The sequence below is a fragment of the Halyomorpha halys genome, unplaced genomic scaffold (genome assembly GCF_000696795.3).
Source record: "Halyomorpha halys isolate HHAL.00 unplaced genomic scaffold, Hhal_1.1 Scaffold145.1, whole genome shotgun sequence".
Lineage (NCBI taxonomy): Eukaryota > Metazoa > Arthropoda > Insecta > Hemiptera > Pentatomidae > Halyomorpha > Halyomorpha halys.
The window spans coordinates 1,289,577-1,310,947 of NW_027115461.1; the positions used below are offsets into that span (position 1 = coordinate 1,289,577).

The 21,371-nt window shown below is 29.1% G+C and overlaps 2 protein-coding genes across 16 annotated transcripts in view; one reads left to right on the forward strand and one right to left on the reverse strand.

The window, feature by feature from the left end:
• Window positions 1-301: 301 nt before the first annotated feature.
• Window positions 302-12,532, reverse strand: LOC106678518 (zinc finger autosomal protein). 4 transcript variants are annotated; one of them, XM_067052502.1, is made up of 9 exons: window positions 12,362-12,532; window positions 11,576-11,839; window positions 10,155-10,214; window positions 7,389-7,448; window positions 7,088-7,132; window positions 4,142-4,186; window positions 3,985-4,035; window positions 2,064-2,111; window positions 302-1,625 (listed from the first exon to the last, which is right to left on the reverse strand). In XM_067052502.1, exons 3-9 carry the CDS (start codon window positions 10,210-10,212, stop codon window positions 1,054-1,056), a joined length of 879 nt encoding a protein of 292 aa, XP_066908603.1. In that variant the 5' UTR covers window positions 10,213-10,214; window positions 11,576-11,839; window positions 12,362-12,532; the 3' UTR covers window positions 302-1,053. The 4 variants fall into 4 exon arrangements, with proteins under 4 accessions (XP_066908603.1, XP_014272551.2, XP_066908602.1 ...); XM_014417065.2 differs by having other exon boundaries at window positions 304-1,625; window positions 11,533-11,839; window positions 12,362-12,531; XM_067052501.1 differs by lacking the exon at window positions 12,362-12,532 and adding an exon at window positions 11,988-12,319 and having other exon boundaries at window positions 304-1,625; window positions 11,533-11,839.
• A 1,932-nt stretch (window positions 12,533-14,464) lies between these two features.
• Window positions 14,465-21,371, forward strand: part of Klc (kinesin light chain) — a 166,950-nt gene continuing 160,043 nt past the window's right edge. For all 12 annotated transcript variants that reach the window (XM_014417030.2, XM_014417032.2, XM_014417031.2 and 9 more), the window contains exons 1-2: window positions 14,465-14,533; window positions 14,862-14,955. In XM_014417030.2, the coding sequence (XP_014272516.1) occupies window positions 14,906-14,955 (50 nt within the window). In that variant the 5' untranslated portion in view covers window positions 14,465-14,533; window positions 14,862-14,905. The remainder of the gene's footprint in view (window positions 14,534-14,861; window positions 14,956-21,371) is intronic.

Below are 21,371 nucleotides of genomic sequence, written 5' to 3' on the forward strand. Positions count from 1 at the left end.
TTACCCGCAAAACAAGCCAACCTTACCCGGTCAAAAAAAAAAAAAAAAAAAAAAAAAAAAAAAAAAAAAAAAAAAGCAGGAAAAGAGAATCTTATTTAATTATCAATTGTCTTGATTTTTATCTAAATAAATACAATTAATTATTTTTCTTATTTTATAGATGATAATTAATAACAATAATAATAATAATAATAAGGTTATAGGGCTTAGTAAGGAGTGGATCCCTAAAATATTAATAAACTCTGAACCAACTGATAGATGATAATTACAAATTTTAACAGTAACTGCTCAAAATGTCCTCCACCCTCTCTTCCACATACCCTAATTTTTCTGGGAACAACATCTCCCACTCTCCTTATTTCTTCATCATCCTTCTTCATTTCTTTATACTGGAAAATTATTTCTCTCTCCAAATCCTCTCTGCTGTCCACTGTCTATAGTTTGAAAGTAAAGCGTAGTCAATTAGGTCAAGAAACTATTAATTCTACAGGAAAGGAAATAAAGAAACAATTCTATTCACAAAAAATAATGTAATATTAATAATAATATATTATACCATAATAATATTAGTCTTTCTTTTAGAAGTCATCAATGACAGGCAATTATATGTTGTTTTAATTTAATTATGTTCATTACATTGTATTCGCAAAGCATTGAATAAGTTTCTCAAAAGTATGCTTACTCAAAGTACAATACTTACAGTTCTATAATTAAAATAAGCACATTAATGAGGCTTCTCGCTTGAATAGCAGGTTTCTACATGTCTTATTAAAATGGTAGTCAATACATATCAGTCATAATAAAGAATCTTGCCTGCGTGATGGAGATTTAAATAATTTTTTTAAATTACAAATTTCTACTCCTTTATAGTCACAATGAGAACATTATTGAGGTATTTCATATGTATGCAGGGTGACTACATATTTTTTAAACTATTGATTTCTGCTGCTCGGTATTAACAATAAGGACACTTGAGGCTTTCTAACCTAGTGACAGACTTTTACTTGTCTTGTAAAATTGAAATTGACGGAAGTTTTATAAATCATAATGAGGTTAGAGATAAATTTCCTCACCTTTATGCCGGGTGGCTATATGTCTTTTCAAATTAGTGATTGTAGCTGATTTATAGTCACATTGACTACAATGATGATCCCTTTCACTTGTATGACGATGCTTTATATGTCTATTTAAATTACTAACAGTTACCGCTTTATAGCCACAATGAGGACAATTGTGTGGCTTATCATCTGTATGACGATACTTAATGTGTTTTTTTAAATCATTAATTGCCATAGCTTTATAGTCACAGTGGGGACATTTATGAGACTTTACACCAATATGTCGATATTTTAAATGCCTTTTCAAATTACCAATTGTTACACTTTTATAGTCACAATAAGGACACTTGTGAGGCTTGTTACCTCTATGATGGTACTTTATAGGTGATTTTAAATCATTAATTACCATTCCTTTATATTTAGGACATTTATGAGAGTTTTCACCAATATGATCATAGGTTATTTGTCTTTTTAAATTATTCATTGTTTCTGCTTGAAAATCAAAATCAGGACAATTAAGAGGCCTCTCGCTTGATTCTTCTGATTTTTTGGGAGAAACCAAAATACCTGTAAGCACATAACGATTATAATAATAAAAAAAAAAAGTGACAAAGAACTAAAACAAATTATGCTATTAATATAACACTAGTATTCTTAGTGAATACTCATCAGAAATCCATCTTTTTTCCCCTATTACATTCAAACTATAAGGAAAATCAGGGAAAACTTGTATTTGCAATAGCAATATAAAATTAAGAAGTCTATTCAATGAACAGAATTGATAAAAATACATACTTTAAAATGACTATGTAGAAGTGACAGTTGACTAAATATGAAATCATTTAGGTCGGGAATAATATAATTAAGGTCAAATAAAATGAAGAGGTATGTATGAGTTAGAATATGGTTTTTCTAATTTAAAATATACACTCGGCTATAAAATAAAAATACAGTTTCCTTATGAAATAATGACTACTTTAATTTTAAAATAAAGGCTCACCATACCGTAATAAATCTGCTCTCCATCCTCTTGCTCAAAATGAATTGTGGGTACTGAAAACAAAGAATAATATTATCTTTTATCTTATAAAATATTAATTATATATTATCTTTTGTATTTTTAATTTGTATTATAAATCCAAAAGAATTTCCCCAACCTTTGGATTCAATGATTAACTCTTGCTTAACATTATACATTTTAAAATTCCAGCGATTTGGTGTAAATAAATTGTTTTAAATCTTGTTAATTAACTTTGGTGATTTATTTAACTTAGCACAAATATGTATATTTATGAAGACATTATGTGCCTTGGTTATTTAGTTACTAAGTTTCTGATAAAAATTACAGAACATAGATTGAATTTATAGGTTATGTAATACCTTTTACAACCTACTGATATGTATGAGGGGCACCAGCTAGAAATTTTAATCTAAAGTAAGTTCTTTTGTCGGCATGTCATACCTGATAAGGGGTCATACCAAAGGAACCGCCAGAGCCATTAACCCAGGGGGCAAAACATATTAAAAGTAATATATTTATATACATAGATACTAGCTGGGATCTCGGAGGTACCTAGGCAGACCTTTTCTCACTCCTGGGCACAAAGGCCGAGATTGTTAACCAGAGTAACCGAGGCCACTTTGAAGTAAAGATAAGAGAGACACCTGCGTTTCTCTCGACCAGGCCTTATCTCTAGGACATAGAGAACTAATTGCCCAGGGCCAAGGTTCAAAGGGAAAGATATACCGCCAAGAAACCGAGAGGACGATGACTTGCCCACCCCCTCTTGACGATAAATAAAAGAGAGTGGGAGCGTAAATGGACCAATGAGGAAAATAGAGATCGGAAGTGGGGAGTAAAGGAGTAAAAAGAGGATGATGGACGAAGGAGGGATCAGTTGGAGAGAAGAAGGCAGTGTTAGAGGAGTTGGACAGAAGAAGACAGGAGTCGAAGATCAAGTTGGAGAGAGTAGGAGGAAGTCACAGCTGGACGAGGAAGGGAGGTCCCCTGCCAAGCTAGAGCAGGGAGCAGAATATGGACACGCTGCCGCAGCTACTACCAAGATGACAGATACACTAAGATAAGCGCCCTTCAATTGTATTTTGAATGGATTGGTAAACTTAGAGTCAATATAAATAACAAAGATTTCAACTGGTACTTCTCAATTGATAATATAATAATTAAAGTTTAAGGAAATATATTTACCACACTCTCTCATATTATTCTTGCTTATGTATATATGATAGTTAATATAAAATATGCAACCAAGACTGTATTTTATAATTAACAATCCCTCCATGCCACCTCATAATAATAGCATAGTAAATTGGTAAACATGATACCGTTAGAGAAGAACTCCAATGATTAATTATAAATATTCATATCCACCATATATGACAAGGGGATCTATGGTATCTAGTGCTAGAGTCAAGTACATAGCATACATTTTTCAGTCGGTTTCCATCAGCAACTGATAGAGATACATAATAAAAATACATACAATACATGAATAAATTAAATATAAACGTGTACGGGGAACCTCTGGTGAGCCTTAGAACTGCTGAAACCCTGTACACGGCACTACATTGTTGATATTTATGTTTCTTTTCATTTCATCTAACTTAATTTTGTTCCTTTTTATAATGAAAATAGAGCAAATTGAATGTAATAGCAGAAACAATTCAAAAAGTACAATACAAGTTTGTGAATACTGATGTTTGTTGCTTTTGTTGTTTACCAAGCATTTATACAAGTGTTTGATTTGTGGCAAGTGGCAAACATGTAGATCCTGCATAATAGACAAATTACAACAAAGACCATGGTTTAATAAACAAATAGTTTTAGATAATGAAAGATTTTCATAGAGAAATATAATAAAAAAACACATGTTCACAAACTGGATTTAATGAAATAAATATTTTTTACTATGATCTGGGACAAGAAGTTCTGCCTCTTGGTTCATAAAGATAAACCCATCTGAAAATAAGAAAATAATAGTTTATCGTTTTTCATCAAAAATAAATGATCTAAAATTTCATGAAATTATTTAAAATAAGATGATTTTGATTCAAAATTTGCTTACCACAATCCATCTGTTGTTCTTCCTCTTTGATAAGGATTATCTGAGCTGCAACAAAAACCATTGATTATTTAATTTAAAGCATAAACTTATTTTTACCAATATCTTGATCCTGTATAAATTAATAAATAACTCTTTATTTATAAATTATAGAATTTAGTATTCTTTAAATCAAATATGAAATTTAAAAACTTTTTTGGGAAATTACCTTTTTTCTCTTCATATTTTTGTTGGGTATATAATTACCTAAATTTTAAGTTTAATTATTTGTCATTTGGGAATAAAATCTATGTATATATGGTCAAAAATCTGGTGAGATGTGTGCATCACACAACTCTCACTTACTAACTTACTTACGTCCCCCAAGTATAAATCAATGAGGTCGTGTTGAAGTTATCACTATTTTTGTAATTTTCGAATATAAAAAAATAATCTTAAGACCAGAGCTACAAAAGATTGTATTTTAGGCTTTCTCAGGATAGAAATAACAAATATAAATTTTTTCCTGCCAGGAATACAGCAGTTTAACAAAATATAACGAAGAGTCATACGATCTGGCGATTTTTTATTGGAAACGGATTAATCTATTTTTCTTTTTTTCTGCTAGTTATTCATAAAATTCTTCAATATTTTGTATTTTGACATTGTATATCATTCTGTTAATTTTTTTTAAATAAACAAAAATAAAGGTAATATACAGTGGGTTTTTTTGAAAATTCAGCATTTAAGCCCTGCTAATCTACTTCTATGAGGATAAAACCTATCTCATATTAAACAGCACTTGATTTCTCATTGATTCACCGAGTTAAATCAAAATCATTTTAGCCGTTTTCGAGAAAATCTAAAAAATCTGAAAAATCGATTCTATAAAGTCGCACTTCCCATAGGTCGATTTTAGAAAAAAAGGTTGTTGTCACATCCCAGGTATATAACCACCTCAAATATGTGATTCCAGCAACGTACCATTTTTCCATTTTTGAGATAGTTCACAGAAATGCAGACCATTGTGCGAGACTATAGTTTTTGTACGTCAAAACGTATATTTCGGTCGAACACTCAAATTTAAAATTTGGCACTATCATAATACTTTCCCTTACTATATATTGCTTACATAACTAACTGAAAGTAAAAACCATAGATTTACCAAAACATTAGTTTTTTCACATGGATAAGCTAATGCAATAGATAAACTTTAACTATACCATTTTTATACTACCATTTTTATAGAGCCATATTGGCCCAGCAGTTTTTGAAATATAGGTATGCCAAGGAAAATACATTTTTACATCCATAGGCAAAAGAAGTGGATGAAATTTGCTACAATTTATATCAGAAAATGTTAACACCAATACAATGACTAATACCCCAACTTCCCTTCAGATTTGGACAAAATTAAACAAAACTTTTTCTAAATATATAAGTATGGTTAAAACTGCCTGGACCTATAAGTTTCTGATTATTTGTGTGTTATTATAAATATATTTTTTACATGAATAGTTTTATATGAGGAGAAGATGGTTGGGGGGTGCAGTCAAAATATAACACAAATATTCTGTTTCCTCACATAATCATTATGCCGCAAAACTTTCGGAACATTCACTTTCTTTAAATCATTCCTTCGATTTTGAAAAAACGTCTATACAGTTTGTAACGATGACAAAAGGCTCATATCTGAAAGCTTCTATATCCAGTTAGAACCTTCTTCCATCAATTTAAAAAACAACAAGCACAACTTATCGTTAACATATCCGCAAATACTTATAACGCATTGTCATCGTCTGGTAACTACTTCATCCTTGTAACGTATTTTTTAACATTTTATAAAACCATTTGTTGTCACCCTCTTACACACTTTCCTCCCTCTTTTAAATATTTTCTACTATTTATTTTTTATTTTTTACCCACTTGTAACGTTTCCTCCAAAACACCTTGTCATCTTTGTAACGTATTTTTTAAATTATAAATCTGGCCGTTCATGGCGCGGAATACATTTGGCTGTCAGATTTGCTTCGAACACGTGCTTTTTAGGCATTTATTTTTTTCCTATCTTCCTTTTCTTTTTTTTTTTCCTCAATTATGTAATTTTTACTTAATTATTCAATAACCAACATGTTCATTTTATTTTCCACTTCTTTCATCACTTTAATTTTATTAATTTCATTCTGTACAATTATTTCCTTTATGTCATTCCGTTCATATTTTATTTTTTGTATTCATTGGTTGTTATCTTGTTCTTTGTTCTTAGCCCTGATGAAGGCTGGAAATTCTGGCCGAAACATTGGCACTATTAAATAAGTTATTTCAACTTATTTGTGTTATATTTTGATCGCACCCCCCTCCCTCCTCGAACCATCTTCTCCTTATATAATTTATCCACGGTCAACTATCTCTCATCATTATGAATATATATATATATATATATATATATATATATATATATATATATATACATATATACACACATAACAATCTATTCTAAATCTGAGCATTTTTGGGACCCAAAACAAACAGTGTAAAATTTAAGCATTAAATCAATACTAAAAACTATTCATTTAGAAAGTATGTTAAAAAATATATATTTATAGAGTATTTAGTTGGTATTACTAATTCAAAAAGTCATGAAAGTAAGACATAGGGTATGACTATTCTGTTAAAAATAAAAAATAAAATAAAATTTAAATGGTGATAGCAACCTTTAAAGAAAGGTCTAAAAATCCTCCTAAAAATACAGTAACTATTTTTCACATAATAGATCAAAACTTCATTGATTCATCTAAAAAAGATGAATTTTTTTTTATCCTTGTTTAAGGACCACTCTAGTACCCATATTATAGAGGCGGGATGTATCCCAAGAGAGTCTCCTGACTCCAGGGTCAAACCACAGCTGATATAACAGAAATTAAATACTACAAATTTTATTATTAAGAATAAATAAAATTGAAAACTTACAATCAAGCTCAACTTCATTTATTGAAATACTGGAGTTACTTGTATCTAAAAAAGAAAATAAGAGATGATAAATAACCAGTTCAAGGAAAAATTGCTTTATAAGTAAACATTGCTGTTAACATAGGTTTTGTAAACAAAATATAAATGACTGAAAACTAATACCAAGTAAGATATAAAAAAATAATAATATTAAACAAACTAGGATCTCCTTCTTCTATAATAAATTTTAACTGTAATTTAAATTTAAAAAAAACTAAAAGAATGATTTTAATACAAATTTAAAAACAAATGGAAAACTTACTATCATACTCAGTTTCATCTGCCTTTTTTTCTTTTATAAAAATACTCAAATTATTTATACCTAAAAAAGGAAAAGAAAAGATGGTAAATAATCAGTTTGAGTAGAAACTCTATTAAAAGTAAACATTATAAGATCGGAAACCCAATGCAATAATCCTGATGCAAGTGAACAGACTTCAACAGACGGATGTAGATAATAAAAGTTTCTGTTCTTGTAAGGAATAAGTTGGAGTCAGAAGTATGAAAAGTAAGAGTGAAATCACTAAATCACTCTGAATTTAAATTTACTTTCTTAAAATCTTTTTATTTCTAGTTCTGATGAAGATCTACATTGCAGGTTGAAAAATAGGGAAATAAATAGCTGAGAACTATTTTTTTTTTTTTTGTACGAGGAGAAGTTGTGGTTGCGGTCAAAATGAAACACAAATTAAATACAAATTTAAATAAGTTGATATAACTTATTTAATTGTCCCAACGTTTCGGCTAGAGTTTCTAGCCATCATCAGGGCTAAGAACAGAACAGGATAACAACCAATAAGTATAGAAAATAAAATATAAACAGAATGACATAAAGTGAATAGTTTTACAGAATGGAATTAATAAAATGAAGTGATGAGAGAAGTGGAAAATAAAATGTATACATGGGTAATTGAAAAGTAGGTAAAATAACATAATTAAGGAAATAATATAAAAATGAAGTTATATAATGCAAAGAAGTATGAATATATTAGTTATTAATAATTTAAAATTTGAAATATGGAAAGAAAAAGAAAAAAAAAAAATTTATTATTTATTATAATATTTATTATTATTATGGTTACATAAATGTTTCTTTCTCTCAATTTTCTTTTTTTTCTCTCAATTTTAATTTTTAAATTATTAATAAACAAAAATATTCATATTCCTTTGCATTATATAACTTCAAATTTTTATTTTTTTTACTTAATTATTCAATTAGCTATGTATACATTTTATTTTCCACTTCTCTCATCACTTCATTTTATTAATTCCATTCTCTAAAACTATTCACTTTATGTCATTCTGTTTATGTTTTCTTTTTCCTTTTCTATATTCATTGGTTGTTATCTTGTTCTGTTCTTAGCCCTGATGAAGGCTAGAAACTCTAGCCGAAACGTTGGCACAATTAAATAAGTTACATCAACTTATTTGTGCTTCATTTTGACCGCACCCACAACCATCTTCTCCTCGTACAAGTCATCCACGGTCAACTATCTCTCATAATTTTTTTTTTTTTCTTGATCACAGCATTGACAATCTCCTTAATATATTTAATGTTTTTATACTATTCCAATTGTAGGGTAGGCTGCAAAAAAGGAAGCAGCTCCAATTTTTCCAGTTTTGGGGAAAGAAAAAAAAAGTTTAAAAAATTCAAATTTTAAGTTATATAAAAATATTGATATTGCTTACTTTCAATTATGAAGTTTACATATTCGAACAGTATATATTTCTTCTTGTACCAAACAAAAGTGTTTATTTTTTTTAGCACAAGATAGCGTTTGTTGATGTCCCAACAGCAATAGAATGGAGCTACCTCCTTTTAGCAGTAAACCCTTCATCAATTCTTTAAATATTCCCTTAATGTAACAAGATGGTTAAAACTTGAATATAAAAAATAAATCAAAATTCGAATTTTTTTTTCCATTATTCGTAACACTTTGCAGCAGGCCTGCTTTCATTGTATACCACTTTATTGGTCAAAAAATCACCGTCATGTTATTAAAATCACCATAAAACCTGTATCTCCCTTCAAAAATTCACAACCACCTCCCATAATCCTACTTGCTTATAAACACTCAAAACTATGTAATATTCTCAAAGGTTATAATAAAAAATTTGTAACAGTACACAAATGTCATGTGAACATGAACTCACTTGTAAGTAATGTTCTATTATTGTAGGTTTGTTTGTTTATACATAATTATTGATATATTATTTTTTATGGTATTGTTAATTTGTTTTAATCTTAGTTTATATAATCCTCATCTATCAATCAACCGTTTACGTATTTTACATTGCTCTCTCCAACATTATATATTTATTTACCTTGTTATACTAAGTTACTTATTAGTCAACTATTATCTTAACAATGATTTTTTTCCCGACATTACATTTCTATAGTTTATCTATATTTTCTATACATTCTATAGGTTATCTTATTTATTAGTTATATAAATAATAATAAATAAGATATAAATATATCGTATTGGTTGAGGACCTGATAGCTGAACGGGCTGGTGTGAGGGTCCCACCTGGGCTGGTCAATATTAATTTTGTGGCACCCCCGAGAAACGAACCTTGACATTCTTACTCTGGGGCTGTATAAGTCCTCAAGGACTTGAGCAAAAAAAAAAAAAAAAATCTGTTTGATAATATATAATCTTTTTTTATTAGTTCATTTCTCATTACTATGTTAGTTAATATGTCTTTTTGTTATTCATCTTTAACTGCCTCATTATTTTTTATTTAAAAGTCACTTTTATACTCTTGAATTAGCTTCACGTACACTGTATCGTCTTATTCTATTATTATTATTATATTATTTTAGCCCTGATGCTACATTAATTAGAATTCAGCTGTTGCCTTCCAGTTGCTCAAAAATGATAAACATATCCCACAACGGATCTTTATCAATGGATTTCAGACAATTATACAAATCACTTAATGGTGCAAGATTATAACTGACTTACTACCATATTGGAGTGACAGTTATGAACTAGTTCTTGAAAATCTATCGATAGGAACTTACAAGTAGGCTCAGTTTCATCAGTCTTCTCTTCTTCAGTAAAATCACTAGAGCTATTCATACCTGAAAAAGAAAACAGATGACAAAATTAGTAATACGTTGCAGTTACAAACTAAAATAATCAGTACGACTGGAAAATATATTTAATAACCTTACATATTCAAAGGTGTAGTAATATGACTGAATCAGGTATTTGGTACTAATAGTTTTTTTTTTTTTTTGATGATGAGTTAATATAAATAACCATGGATATATATAAATGAGAAAATGGTGGTGTGGTCAATGAAGTACACAAATAAACAAAAACTTATCTATCTGTGCCAATGTTTTGACCAGAATTACAAGCCTTCATTACGCCTTATAACGAAAAACTAGATAGCAACCATAATAAGTAAAACAAATTACATAATCATTAGAAAATAACTAACAATAAAAAAATACAGAGATATAAATAGAGTTGAAAGAAAATGTATACTCTAAATATCATAAGAAGATAAAGATTATATGTGAAAAAGTAATATTGAAATTAAGAAATAGGAAAGAACATTATATCACCATATTATGTGAGCATACATCTCCTAAGTTAAAATATAACATAAAACTAAGTTAGATAGAGAATAATTTTAATTAATTTATATATAGATATATAATATGTGGCTCATTATACTTAATCCAACTAAATACAATATTTGAAACTTTACTAGGGATCAAAATAATAAATAAATCAAAAAATGTGGAATTCCAAGAAAGCAGAATGATTACTGGAGAACTATGGTATGATAAAAGGATAGTTAGAGCAAATACTTGTTTTTACTTAACTCAATTAACCAGGAGTCAATTTTTATTCTGCAACACTTGGTCCTTTAAGAATAATAATAATTTGGACAATTTCAACAACACATGCAGGTTATGTTAAATAAAACTACAACAATAATGATATATATAAAATATAAACTAAAGATATATACTTGTGAAAGCTTGTTAATAATATGATTATAGTATTTAGAAAATTGTTTAATGACCGTGAATAGTATATAAAACAAAGATGGCTCAGATGCAGTAAAAAGAACTCAAATAGTAATAAAACTATTTATAGTGATTCAATGTTTTGCCCCACTATGCAGGACTTTGTCATGGCTTACTGAATGGGGATAAGCACAAGTTTCTTGAGCTTAATCCTATCATGTAAGCACCTACTTTGCAGGGTTTATGTTATCTATTCTCTGAATTTGTTATATTATTTTATTTGTATCTTTTTTAACCCTGATGAAGCCCTGCAAAGTGGGGTGAAACGTTGGCTCACAATAAACAATTACTATTTAAGTTCTTTTTACCACAACCGGACCATCTTCTTTTTATAGATTTTATTATTTGTACTTACTGGTTGTAGCTAGTAGAGTAAAGCTCATTCAATATACAATTACCATAACCATCAAAACTTTTCTCCTCTGATATGCCTTTATTCCGATAATAGGAACGCTTTCTTTGTTCCCTCCACTTTTTTCTTCGTGCTTGAGTTTCCACTGTCCTATTATTTTCTGCTCATTGTGGCGTATTTTTTCTTTAATCCTGTCTACTTCCTTCTAAATTGGATCATTCTACCGCTTTCCCTCCGGAGCTTTTCAGCAAGCCTTTTTCTTTCTTTCAACTCTTCTTTAGTATATTTTTTCGGCAGTGCAATTTTTACGCTAGAAAGTAATAAGGTAACAAAATTTATATAATTATGAAAATCTACAAAACATATCTAGATTTGAATTGCATCGACACTAAAATTTAAAATTTTTAACTAAGTGCTAATTTCAATTCAACAAATTTAGAAAAATCTATAACACATACTTTCATTTTTTTTGTCTTAGGTATCAAAAGATCTAAAATCAGCTTTGTTTATCCATGTAACTTATTTTATGTGATAAAACAAAAAATACTTAAATCTCTACTTTGGAATAAAGACTACACCGGCTTTGGCATAATTCCTGAAACATTAGGTGCACTAACCAAATTTAATAATATTATATTGTATCATATTTAAAATTCAAACTGCTGGATATTAATCTCATGATATGCTCTCTTCAAGCCAATACTAAGTTAAATGTCAATGAAAACAACAGTCGGTTTTTGGAGATAACATACAAAGAGGAAACCTACAGAACCTAATTTAAGTTAACTTAAACTTAATTTAAGTCTAAAAATTAGAAGAAATCTCGTCTAACCAATTTCGTCCAATATAAAACACTGAGCCAGCCTAATTTCATATGTAATCAAACATAAACAAAGTAAGCAAACGTAAACTTATATTCAACTTTGCCTTCTAGAACTTGACAGGTCCATTTGAAAGGAGCCGACGAGCGTTCGTAGTTTCGTTCAAGAAGGTCAATCACAACAATAATAACTTCGTTAGTAACTTTTTGTTCCATAGAGGTAGAAACCATGTTTCTTTTATCTAACATGTCGATCTATTTACTTCCACTCGTCTGTTAGAAACATTGGAGCCACCATTTATGAAATCCTGCTCTGAAACAGCAATGTATCCCAGATTATGACAACAGTTCTTAAAACACCAGGACGCAGAAACTGGAAAGGCAATTATCTCCGATTCGGGATTTTTTTTCCTCTTGGAATATTTCTGAGGATTTATAAAGTGCTAGACATAACATAAGTATGGAATGAAAATCGGATAAAAAAATAGAAATTTTATGTAATATTCCTTTTAATGAGACAAAGAAGTCCCTTCAACGATGTCGCTACCGACCTCAGTACTTCTTGCTACACCAGTGATGCCTCCAGAAATTCGTTAGTTTTTAACTTCTTCCAAATTTTCCCTCTTTTTGATTGTAACTATCTGGCATATTGTGGATTGCAGGATAGACAAAATATAAGACTAATGAATTGTTTCATGATATTCATCTTCCGGATTTAAGTCTCCAGTTGGTATGCTAACTTAAGGTAGCTATAATCTGTTTTCCAAAGGTAATATTTCTTAGGTGTTTATCTTTGCTGAAGCTTGGAGCAAAAAAACCTCCGTACATTTAAAATATCACATCGAAAAGTGACAGAAAACTAAACTGAAACGCTGCCCTCCTTCACTTGAAAGAAAAATAGTTCCAGTAATAACAATAAAATGGAACATTAAACATTGAAATATCATACAATGACCAATGCGGGGTTAGTAAATTTCACATTTGCCATTTGTGATAAACGGATTGAGATCACTTCATTGTAGTGTTAATTTTAATAGAAAGTATTTATTTAACAATAATAAGTCTTAAGGTTTTGATCATAAACCATTTTCAACATAAAGACATATAAAACTCGAACAAAATTTTGTCGTGCCTAAAGGGACCTCTAATAGGTTGTTCTGAATGACAGTCATTATTCAAAAGCCAAACTGAATTGAATTGTGGATTCAAATAATGATTACATGCGGATGCGGTTATTTTTATCCAATTTTCGGATGTTTTTTACAGTAGCGGAGATTGGGGAATTCGGGTAAAATGGATTTATCCAATGTATAGAGCGCTAGTGCAGTGTCGCTCTAATCTTTAACTAGTTTTTTTTTTTTTTTTTTAAATAATTCTATTAATTCTATTACTAGTAAGTTATTATTTTTTTTAGAGGTGACCAACCTATTCTAGCGTGGTGGGTATTTGTCAAATAAAACTTGTATTTTCAAGACGTTGAGCGGATATTTTTTGGTCGAGAGAATCAGCAGCGCTGTGATAGAAAGACTATCAGTCCAACTGACGCTTACTCTTGTAAATGAGATACCGACCAGTAAGGATCTAGTGCAATGTCTCTTTTGGGGTATTGATAGTTGACCGTAGATTAATATGTGCTGAAGATGGTCGGGGGGTGAGGTAAACATATAATAAAAATATATTTATTCGTGCCGACGTTTCGATCTTAATTCTCTCTATCTCTCTTTCTTTACTCTCTGATGAAGACCTGAAATTCAACTCGAAACGTCGGCACCAATGAATAAATTTTTGTTTACTTGCTGACTGCACCCCGTGCAGAGTAATATAGTGGTCGAGTTGTGAACTGGTACCCTATTTAATTTGAAGGCATGTTGGGGTAAACAGTTTTAATTTTATGAATAAATTGCTTAAGCTTGTCGGGTAAGTAGGTACTATATAGTACATTCAAGAAGATGAAAACCAGTTTGGTCTGTTTGTATATCATAATGAGGGGTATAAAATTTTGAGCCGTTTTAAATATCTTAAATTTAAATTGTTGCTGATATAATATTATTTTACTTTTTTATTAGTTATAAGTTTTTAGTCTCTGAGGGAAAGAAAAGAATGATGATAACCAATGTGAAACCTTCTCAACCAATGTTATCAATATTGATTATTTGGAGGATATTGTACAATGTTGTTGACTGAGTATGTAATTTTATCATCGTTGGGCATGAAGAGTAGAGATTAAATTTCACTATGTGCTCTTTTAATTACTCTTTTGTTGTTGTATAGTTAAAAACATACATTTATTAAAATAATTGACCTCAGTTCTTTTAAAAATATATTGGCATGAAATATTAATGAACAACTGATCAAATTATCTCTTTTAAAATTTAATTGCATTGAATTTTTAATTAAAAATGTATCTTAAAATTGGTAGTATAGTAATTTTGTGATGTCAACCACTTTGAATGTGCATATAGAATTGAATAAATTGATAATGTAAACTTTGTAACATATTTTCATGTTTTAGCCAACCTAAATATTGTCTGTGCTGATGAAGATCAAGGCAGACTTATGGTTTCCTTTCGTGCAAGTTTGACTGGTATGGATTCAAAATTAGAATCGTGAGTAACTGATAATGATTGTTGATTTATTTGGTAGAGTCTTTTTTGTTTGTTTTTAAACATTAACCGTATTTTTGTTTTAATGTTTTTGTCCTTTCTCTCACCAAAGTGTCAAGCCGTAGTAGGATTTTTCAACCACTTTGTCTTGTCTAACACTTTTAAAGCCTTTGTCACTTTTAGTTTGGTTTACTTAAGAAATGATATTAGATTACTCGATTATCTAATTTTACTTAATACTTAATGAAGAATATTATTTATTTTTTTTAGTAATTATTCATTTCAATTTGTAATTGAAAACTGATACAATGATAATTTATATTAACATTGGAATTATTATTTTTTAGTGTTTGATTATTTTTTCTTCCTTAAAGCTTTAAAATTATGAAATTGGTTCGATTTATGTCTAAAAAACGGGTCTGGTATAAGTGTCTGATTCTCGACTTCCCTGTATTTTGGATGGATGGATGGCCTCATACTGCATTATATTTAAATTATAAAAGGATTTTGACAGTAACTACCTATAATCATTTTTATCAAACTAATGTATTCATCTTTAATCTAGGTCGAAATTTGTTTTTTGTTATGAGATATCGACTTAGTTACAGAAAGAGTCCTTGAAAAAAGGAGTTTGCAGACTTTTCATTTCATCTCAGCATCCATTTAGAAGCTCCCATCCTCTTTGACTTAGTATTAAAAAAAAAAAAAAGAACTGAAGTAAATATTAGCTGACACAAATGTGAATCTAACCCCCACTACTCTGATACAGGGGATTTTGTTGTATTTTTCTTTCACCCTTGTTATTAATTATTCTGCCTTACATTTTATTCATGATTTATAGTTTTATACATCTGAGTTACAGGAAAAAACACTACTATTTCACCATTTAAGTAGCAGCCAAAAAAAAAATTAAAGGAGAACTGATTAACTAAACACATCAGTAATCGGTGCAAAATAAATCTGTTAAATAGATTTGTTTATTTTTATTGGAATGTCTTGATTGAACTTGAGTAATGTAAGAAAGGAAAATGATCCAGGTGCGGTCAAAAAAACTCAAATATTAATTAAACTATTTATAATAAGCCAGCATTTCACTCCACTTTGCGGGGCTTCATCAGTGCTAAAAAAGATACAAAAAACTAAAGTTATGTTACGAAGAAAGAGAATAGATAACATGTAATAAAATTGAACTAAGGTGTGGCTAAATATGATTTAAAGTATGTGAAAATGTATAGTGAAAACTTCACTCTATATCTTATTATTATTTACTTTTTACATAAATTGTCACATATTTTAAAATATATTTAGCAATCCATACCTTAGTTTACTTTTATTTTATTTATCTATCCTCTTACTTTGTCACATTATTTTAGTTGTTTGTTTCTTTTTTAGCCCTGATGAAGCTCTGCAAAGTGGAGCAAAACATTGGCTCACAATAAATACTGAGTTTTTTTGGCTGCACCTGGACCATCTTCCTTTTATTTATTTTTAGATTATAATGTTGGCTGATCAAAGTAGATTATTAATAAAATTGGATTATTTTTTTGTATCCATTATATGTTTATTGGTTAACATTCTCAGCTCCATATAAAAAACTTATATATACTTGAAGAAGGGTTTATCAGCCGAAAATGTGAGTATATAAATAAATATTGTAAAGAAAAAAACAGCTCCTCTTAATTTAATTAAATTAAATCTTCCTTTGGTTTTAATAGCCTTATCAGAAATACAAGTTGATGACTGTCTTATTAAAATAAGAAGTAACTAGACCATATACTCCTCTCTGTTTACTAGCTTGACTAAATCGACCAGTTTCAGGCTTAAGTTATCAGTGCGACACTGTGATAGATTAGAAACATATAATTTATTTCAAAAGGCAGACCTATCTTAACCATGACCTTATAAATGGAATTGTAACCTTATTGAAAAAAAGCAAAAAAAAAAAAAAACGTACCTGAAACTATCTAAATTGAAAACTTAAAATATAATATTGGAAAATTATTAGTTGATTATATGAAAGTAATAATAGGAAGATAATCCTGGTGGCGGTTGAAAAAGGGTATACTAAATTGGAGAAAAACTATACAAGTAATAAATAAAAATAAATATTTTTTCTTCTATTTTGTGTACCTTTCTTGACCGCCATCTTTACACAATTTAGAGAGAGAGAGAGAGAAATGCTTTATTCATTCATGCTGCCCAAATACATCGGATTGCTACATTACACAGCATATTAATCAATCCGTGATCGAACATATATTAATTACATATTTTTACATGATATAATAAATAGATAATAGATTCTGAATATTATCTATATTTTTGGATGCTCGTTGATTGACTGTGTGTAATTGATGATAGGAAGATGGTTCAGATGCAGTCAGAATAATTCAAACAGTAAATGAACTATTATAGCTCCACTTTGCAGAGCTGAAAAAGATAGTAGAAATAAAAGTAAACTAAGTTATGACAAAAATGATGTAAAATGTGAAGTATATAAATTAAGAAAATAAATTAGAGTAAATAAAAAGATTGCATACAATTTTTTGTTTTCCTTAATTTACATTACTCATTTTTATATACATTTTCACATATTTTACATCATTTTTAGCTATGCAATTATAAAATAAAATGAACATGTTTTAAATTTTTTAAGGATTAGTAACATTTGCTTCTGTTTTGCAATCCTTGCTTTATAATCTTCCTACATTTTATTATATTTGATTACTGTTGTACCAAGGGACTTGAATTTCTCCACATTCTCAAAGCTACACCCTCCTCGCATAAGAAATCCATTTACTGAATTATACCTAGATATTATCATGTTGTTTTATTTTTATTAATTATGTTCCCTGCCTTCCTTATTGCCTCTTCACATTCTGCAGATGTCTCTTTAAAAGAATTTTGATTTCTTCATAAAAAATTCGGTATAGTATTTTTTTTTTTTTTTACTACTTTAAGAAACATCCTGATAAAAACACAAATAAAAATTTCATATCATATCTGCTCCATGACACAATGAAGTAATTGAGGAAATTTCTATCAAAAGTCAGTTTATCCACTTTTGGGTCATTGTTATTTAAAAATTAATACAACTTACCTGGATATATGCCAAGAAAAAATTTAAATTTTGAAGTAGACTGAACTAGTTTATAGTATAGAATTGTATTGGAATATTAATGGTTGACCTTATGTTATAGATTAAAGGAAGATAGTCAGCATGCCGATCAAGAAAGGTACAAATTAGTAAAAAATAATAAATAAATAGTCTGTTATTACACCTTAATTTTATCTCATTTACTTCACCACCCTTTCTTTTAATTTTACTATATTTGTTACTACTTCTGTCTAGTATTATTTCACTATTCATTACTGTAGTTCTACACTAGCATTTCTATCACTCATTATTTTACTTGTTACTAATTGGTATTTTATCTATATTTATATTTTCTTAACTAACTGTCTTTGCTCTTTTTATGTATTTATAACTTTTAATGCTATTTCTATTTTAATTATTTTATCATATTTTACAAAGTTTTTAATTTATTCTCATTTATCCCTACAAAATTATAAGAAATATTGATAAATTAATTATTTTTTACTATTTTGTACCTTTCTTGATTACCATAAGGTCTATCTTCCTTCAGTGTAAAATTTTAATTTGTCAAAAAATTCTTTTCTTTTCAAAAGTTGATGTAATAACGTTTGATAGAAAAATGTTTAATTATATGTTTTAGAAGTAACATTGTGTGTGTTTTCTTTTATTAACACGTTATTCCTAAAATTGAGAATGAGATGTAGATGGTTGACCGTAGATTAATGCTTGAAGAAGTTTGTCGGGGGGTGCGGTCAGCAAAGAACAACATAAATAAACAAAACAATATTTATTTATTTTATGCCGACGTTTCGACCTGAGTTTCAGGTCTTCATCAGGGATAGTGGCGTGTAAAGGGGACGGGAAGATGCTAACTCAACCAGTCGAAACGTCGGCATAAAATAAATAAATATTGTTTTGTTTATTTATGTTGTTCTTTACTGACCGCACCCCCCCGACAAACTTCTTTAAGTATTCCTAAAATTATTTACGTTGTTATTAAATCGATTAACTACAGTAACTGAAGTTGCCAGCAATGTTGTTCTGATAATGGTTAATTAATTAAAGTTTTTCTAATAATGCTGAAATTCTTTTGAGTTCAAATTTAAATTAAGTTTATTTTATAATTCCTTGTTTTATTTTTAAGAACTATGTATAACAACTATAATATAAGGCTCTGTTAGATTGTAAATGATATACAATGACAACACTGGGAGTTAACCTGAGTTAGCTAGATCCAAGCAACGGCAGTTGGTGGGGAAACAAAGGCCGTGCTGCCACCTGTGTTTGGATTACGGAATCAGGTGTTTGATTTTTAATTTCGTTACTTTATATTCTTAAAAAAATTCCTATTTTAAAATAAATATTTATGCTTATTACAATAATATGAAATAAAATTATAGAACAAATAAAGAGTTTGTTAAAACTCTGTTTTGACTAGTGACTATATTTCTTTTCGATATATTATTAGATTTGAAAGGACATATTGAATAAAATTAACCAAGTTAATAAAAAAAGATATCCGAGATCCATTGAACACACCGAAACGTGAGTGAAACCGTTCAATAATTAATGAGCCGTTCGGTCATAAAAACGTAACTGACAAAATGAAAACTTTTACAATGTTAAAATGATTATTAATTACAATTTTTTACCTTGCACCGGTCTTCAATTACCATAACTAAAGTCTGCATTATTCGCTTTTGACACATAAATAATCATAAAAGATTCTTTCAATTATTTATATCAGGCCATATGCTGGCAAAAACTTCAACTTATAAAAAAATCGAATATGAAGAATGTTATCATCTTGAACAGCTCTGTGGAAGCCCTACAGAGTGGGGCGAAACGTCGGATAATAAATAGTTGTAAACTATTTGTGTTTTTTGTTTTTTTTACCGCAACCCTGACCCTCTTCTTTATAACATATTTAAATTTATACGGTCAATTATCTAGATGTATAATAAAAAAATTCAGTTACCATCTTTTTTACTGAACGTCTCAAAGTTCTAAATAAATAGTTGTAGTGGTATCGACGGACGTAATTACGAGTGTCTCCTCCCTCTATAATTTGAAATCCTGAAAAGCTGGAAGATTTAAAAACCAACTTCAGTTTGCGAAAATTGTAGTAAAACATTATTCAAAGGGATTATTATTTCCAAATTGCTTATAAATACTAATAAGAGAGATCAGTGTTCCCAAATTATTTAGGAAAATGTAAATTTCAGGGAATATTTTCCAGATCTTCGGCCCAATGGTGAATTAACCCAATGATTGATATCACTTAATATATTAATCCTTCATTTAAACCTTGTAATTTGTTTTTGTTCTTATTTTGCAATTAATTATTTTTTACTTTGATTAATAAACTTCGGATATTTTTCAATATTTCCTTCAATTTATTTGCTTTTAATTTTGTTCATGTACTTTCGGCCCTATTCATTACCTGATAGAACAGAATAAATAATTATCTGCCACGACTGGACTTGAACCCGGTTGCCTTTCGCACGCACTTAGCTACTATCGTGAATCTAATATTTAATCATCTAGAAACTGTCAAATACAAATAGTTAAACGCGATTAATGCGAACTTTTTTTACTTTCCATTTGTCAAATTTTGATTCCTTCCAAATGATTAATTAAAGAAAAAATGTTTTTTTCCAGCAAAGGTTGCTTTTGTGCAAAATATTTGGGATAGAACGCTTGGTAGAATAGCTTGCCATATTTTTTTTTTTTTTTTTTTTTTTTTTTAATTTGATAGAATCTGCCTTAATTTGAAACCAAATTGAGTTATATAGGTCGATTATTTTCCACGAGAAAGCTCTCCAAACATTGACCATTTCTCTATAAAGTCAAATCTCGTAATTGTATCTTATTTTGTGAAATATCGGAAAAAATTATTCTTTCTACGAGAGGAACCATATAGAACGAATTTGATGTAAATTTCATTAGGTTTTATTTAAACCGATTTCAGATTGTTTAGGCTCAATGGTTCTCTTAAAAATGGTGAATAACAAAAAAACATTGACTAGTAGAATATTAAAAAAAAAAAGAAAAAGAAACAAGTTGCAGTTAGTATTTTTTTAAATTAAAAACCAACTAAAAGAATAAATTGACAGTGCTAGTCGTATTTATAGAATTTGAATTATTTATTTATTTCATAATGAGGTGTAGATAGTTGACCGTATTTTAATGATTGGAGAAGTTTGTCGGGGGGGCACCCAAGGTCAGCAAAGAATAACATAAACTGTTCTTTACTGTTTTCTTTCTCATCTACAAAGTAATACTACGACCATCACTCCTACACGGCGCACCACTACTACAC

What these genes read in the sequence shown, in the direction of transcription:
- LOC106678518 (XM_014417065.2), bottom strand. Translation starts at nt 11,560, where the DNA reads ATGAGCTTTACTCTACTAGCTACAACCA. An exon ending in TACTCTACTAGCTACAACCA is followed by an intron (nt 10,215 to 11,532) that starts GTAAGTACAAAT and finishes TTTCTTTTTCAG; the next exon opens with GTATGAATAGCTCTAGTGAT. An exon ending in AGATGAAACTGAGTATGATA is followed by an intron (nt 7,133 to 7,388) that starts GTAAGTTTTCCA and finishes TTTCTTTTTTAG; the next exon opens with ATACAAGTAACTCCAGTATT.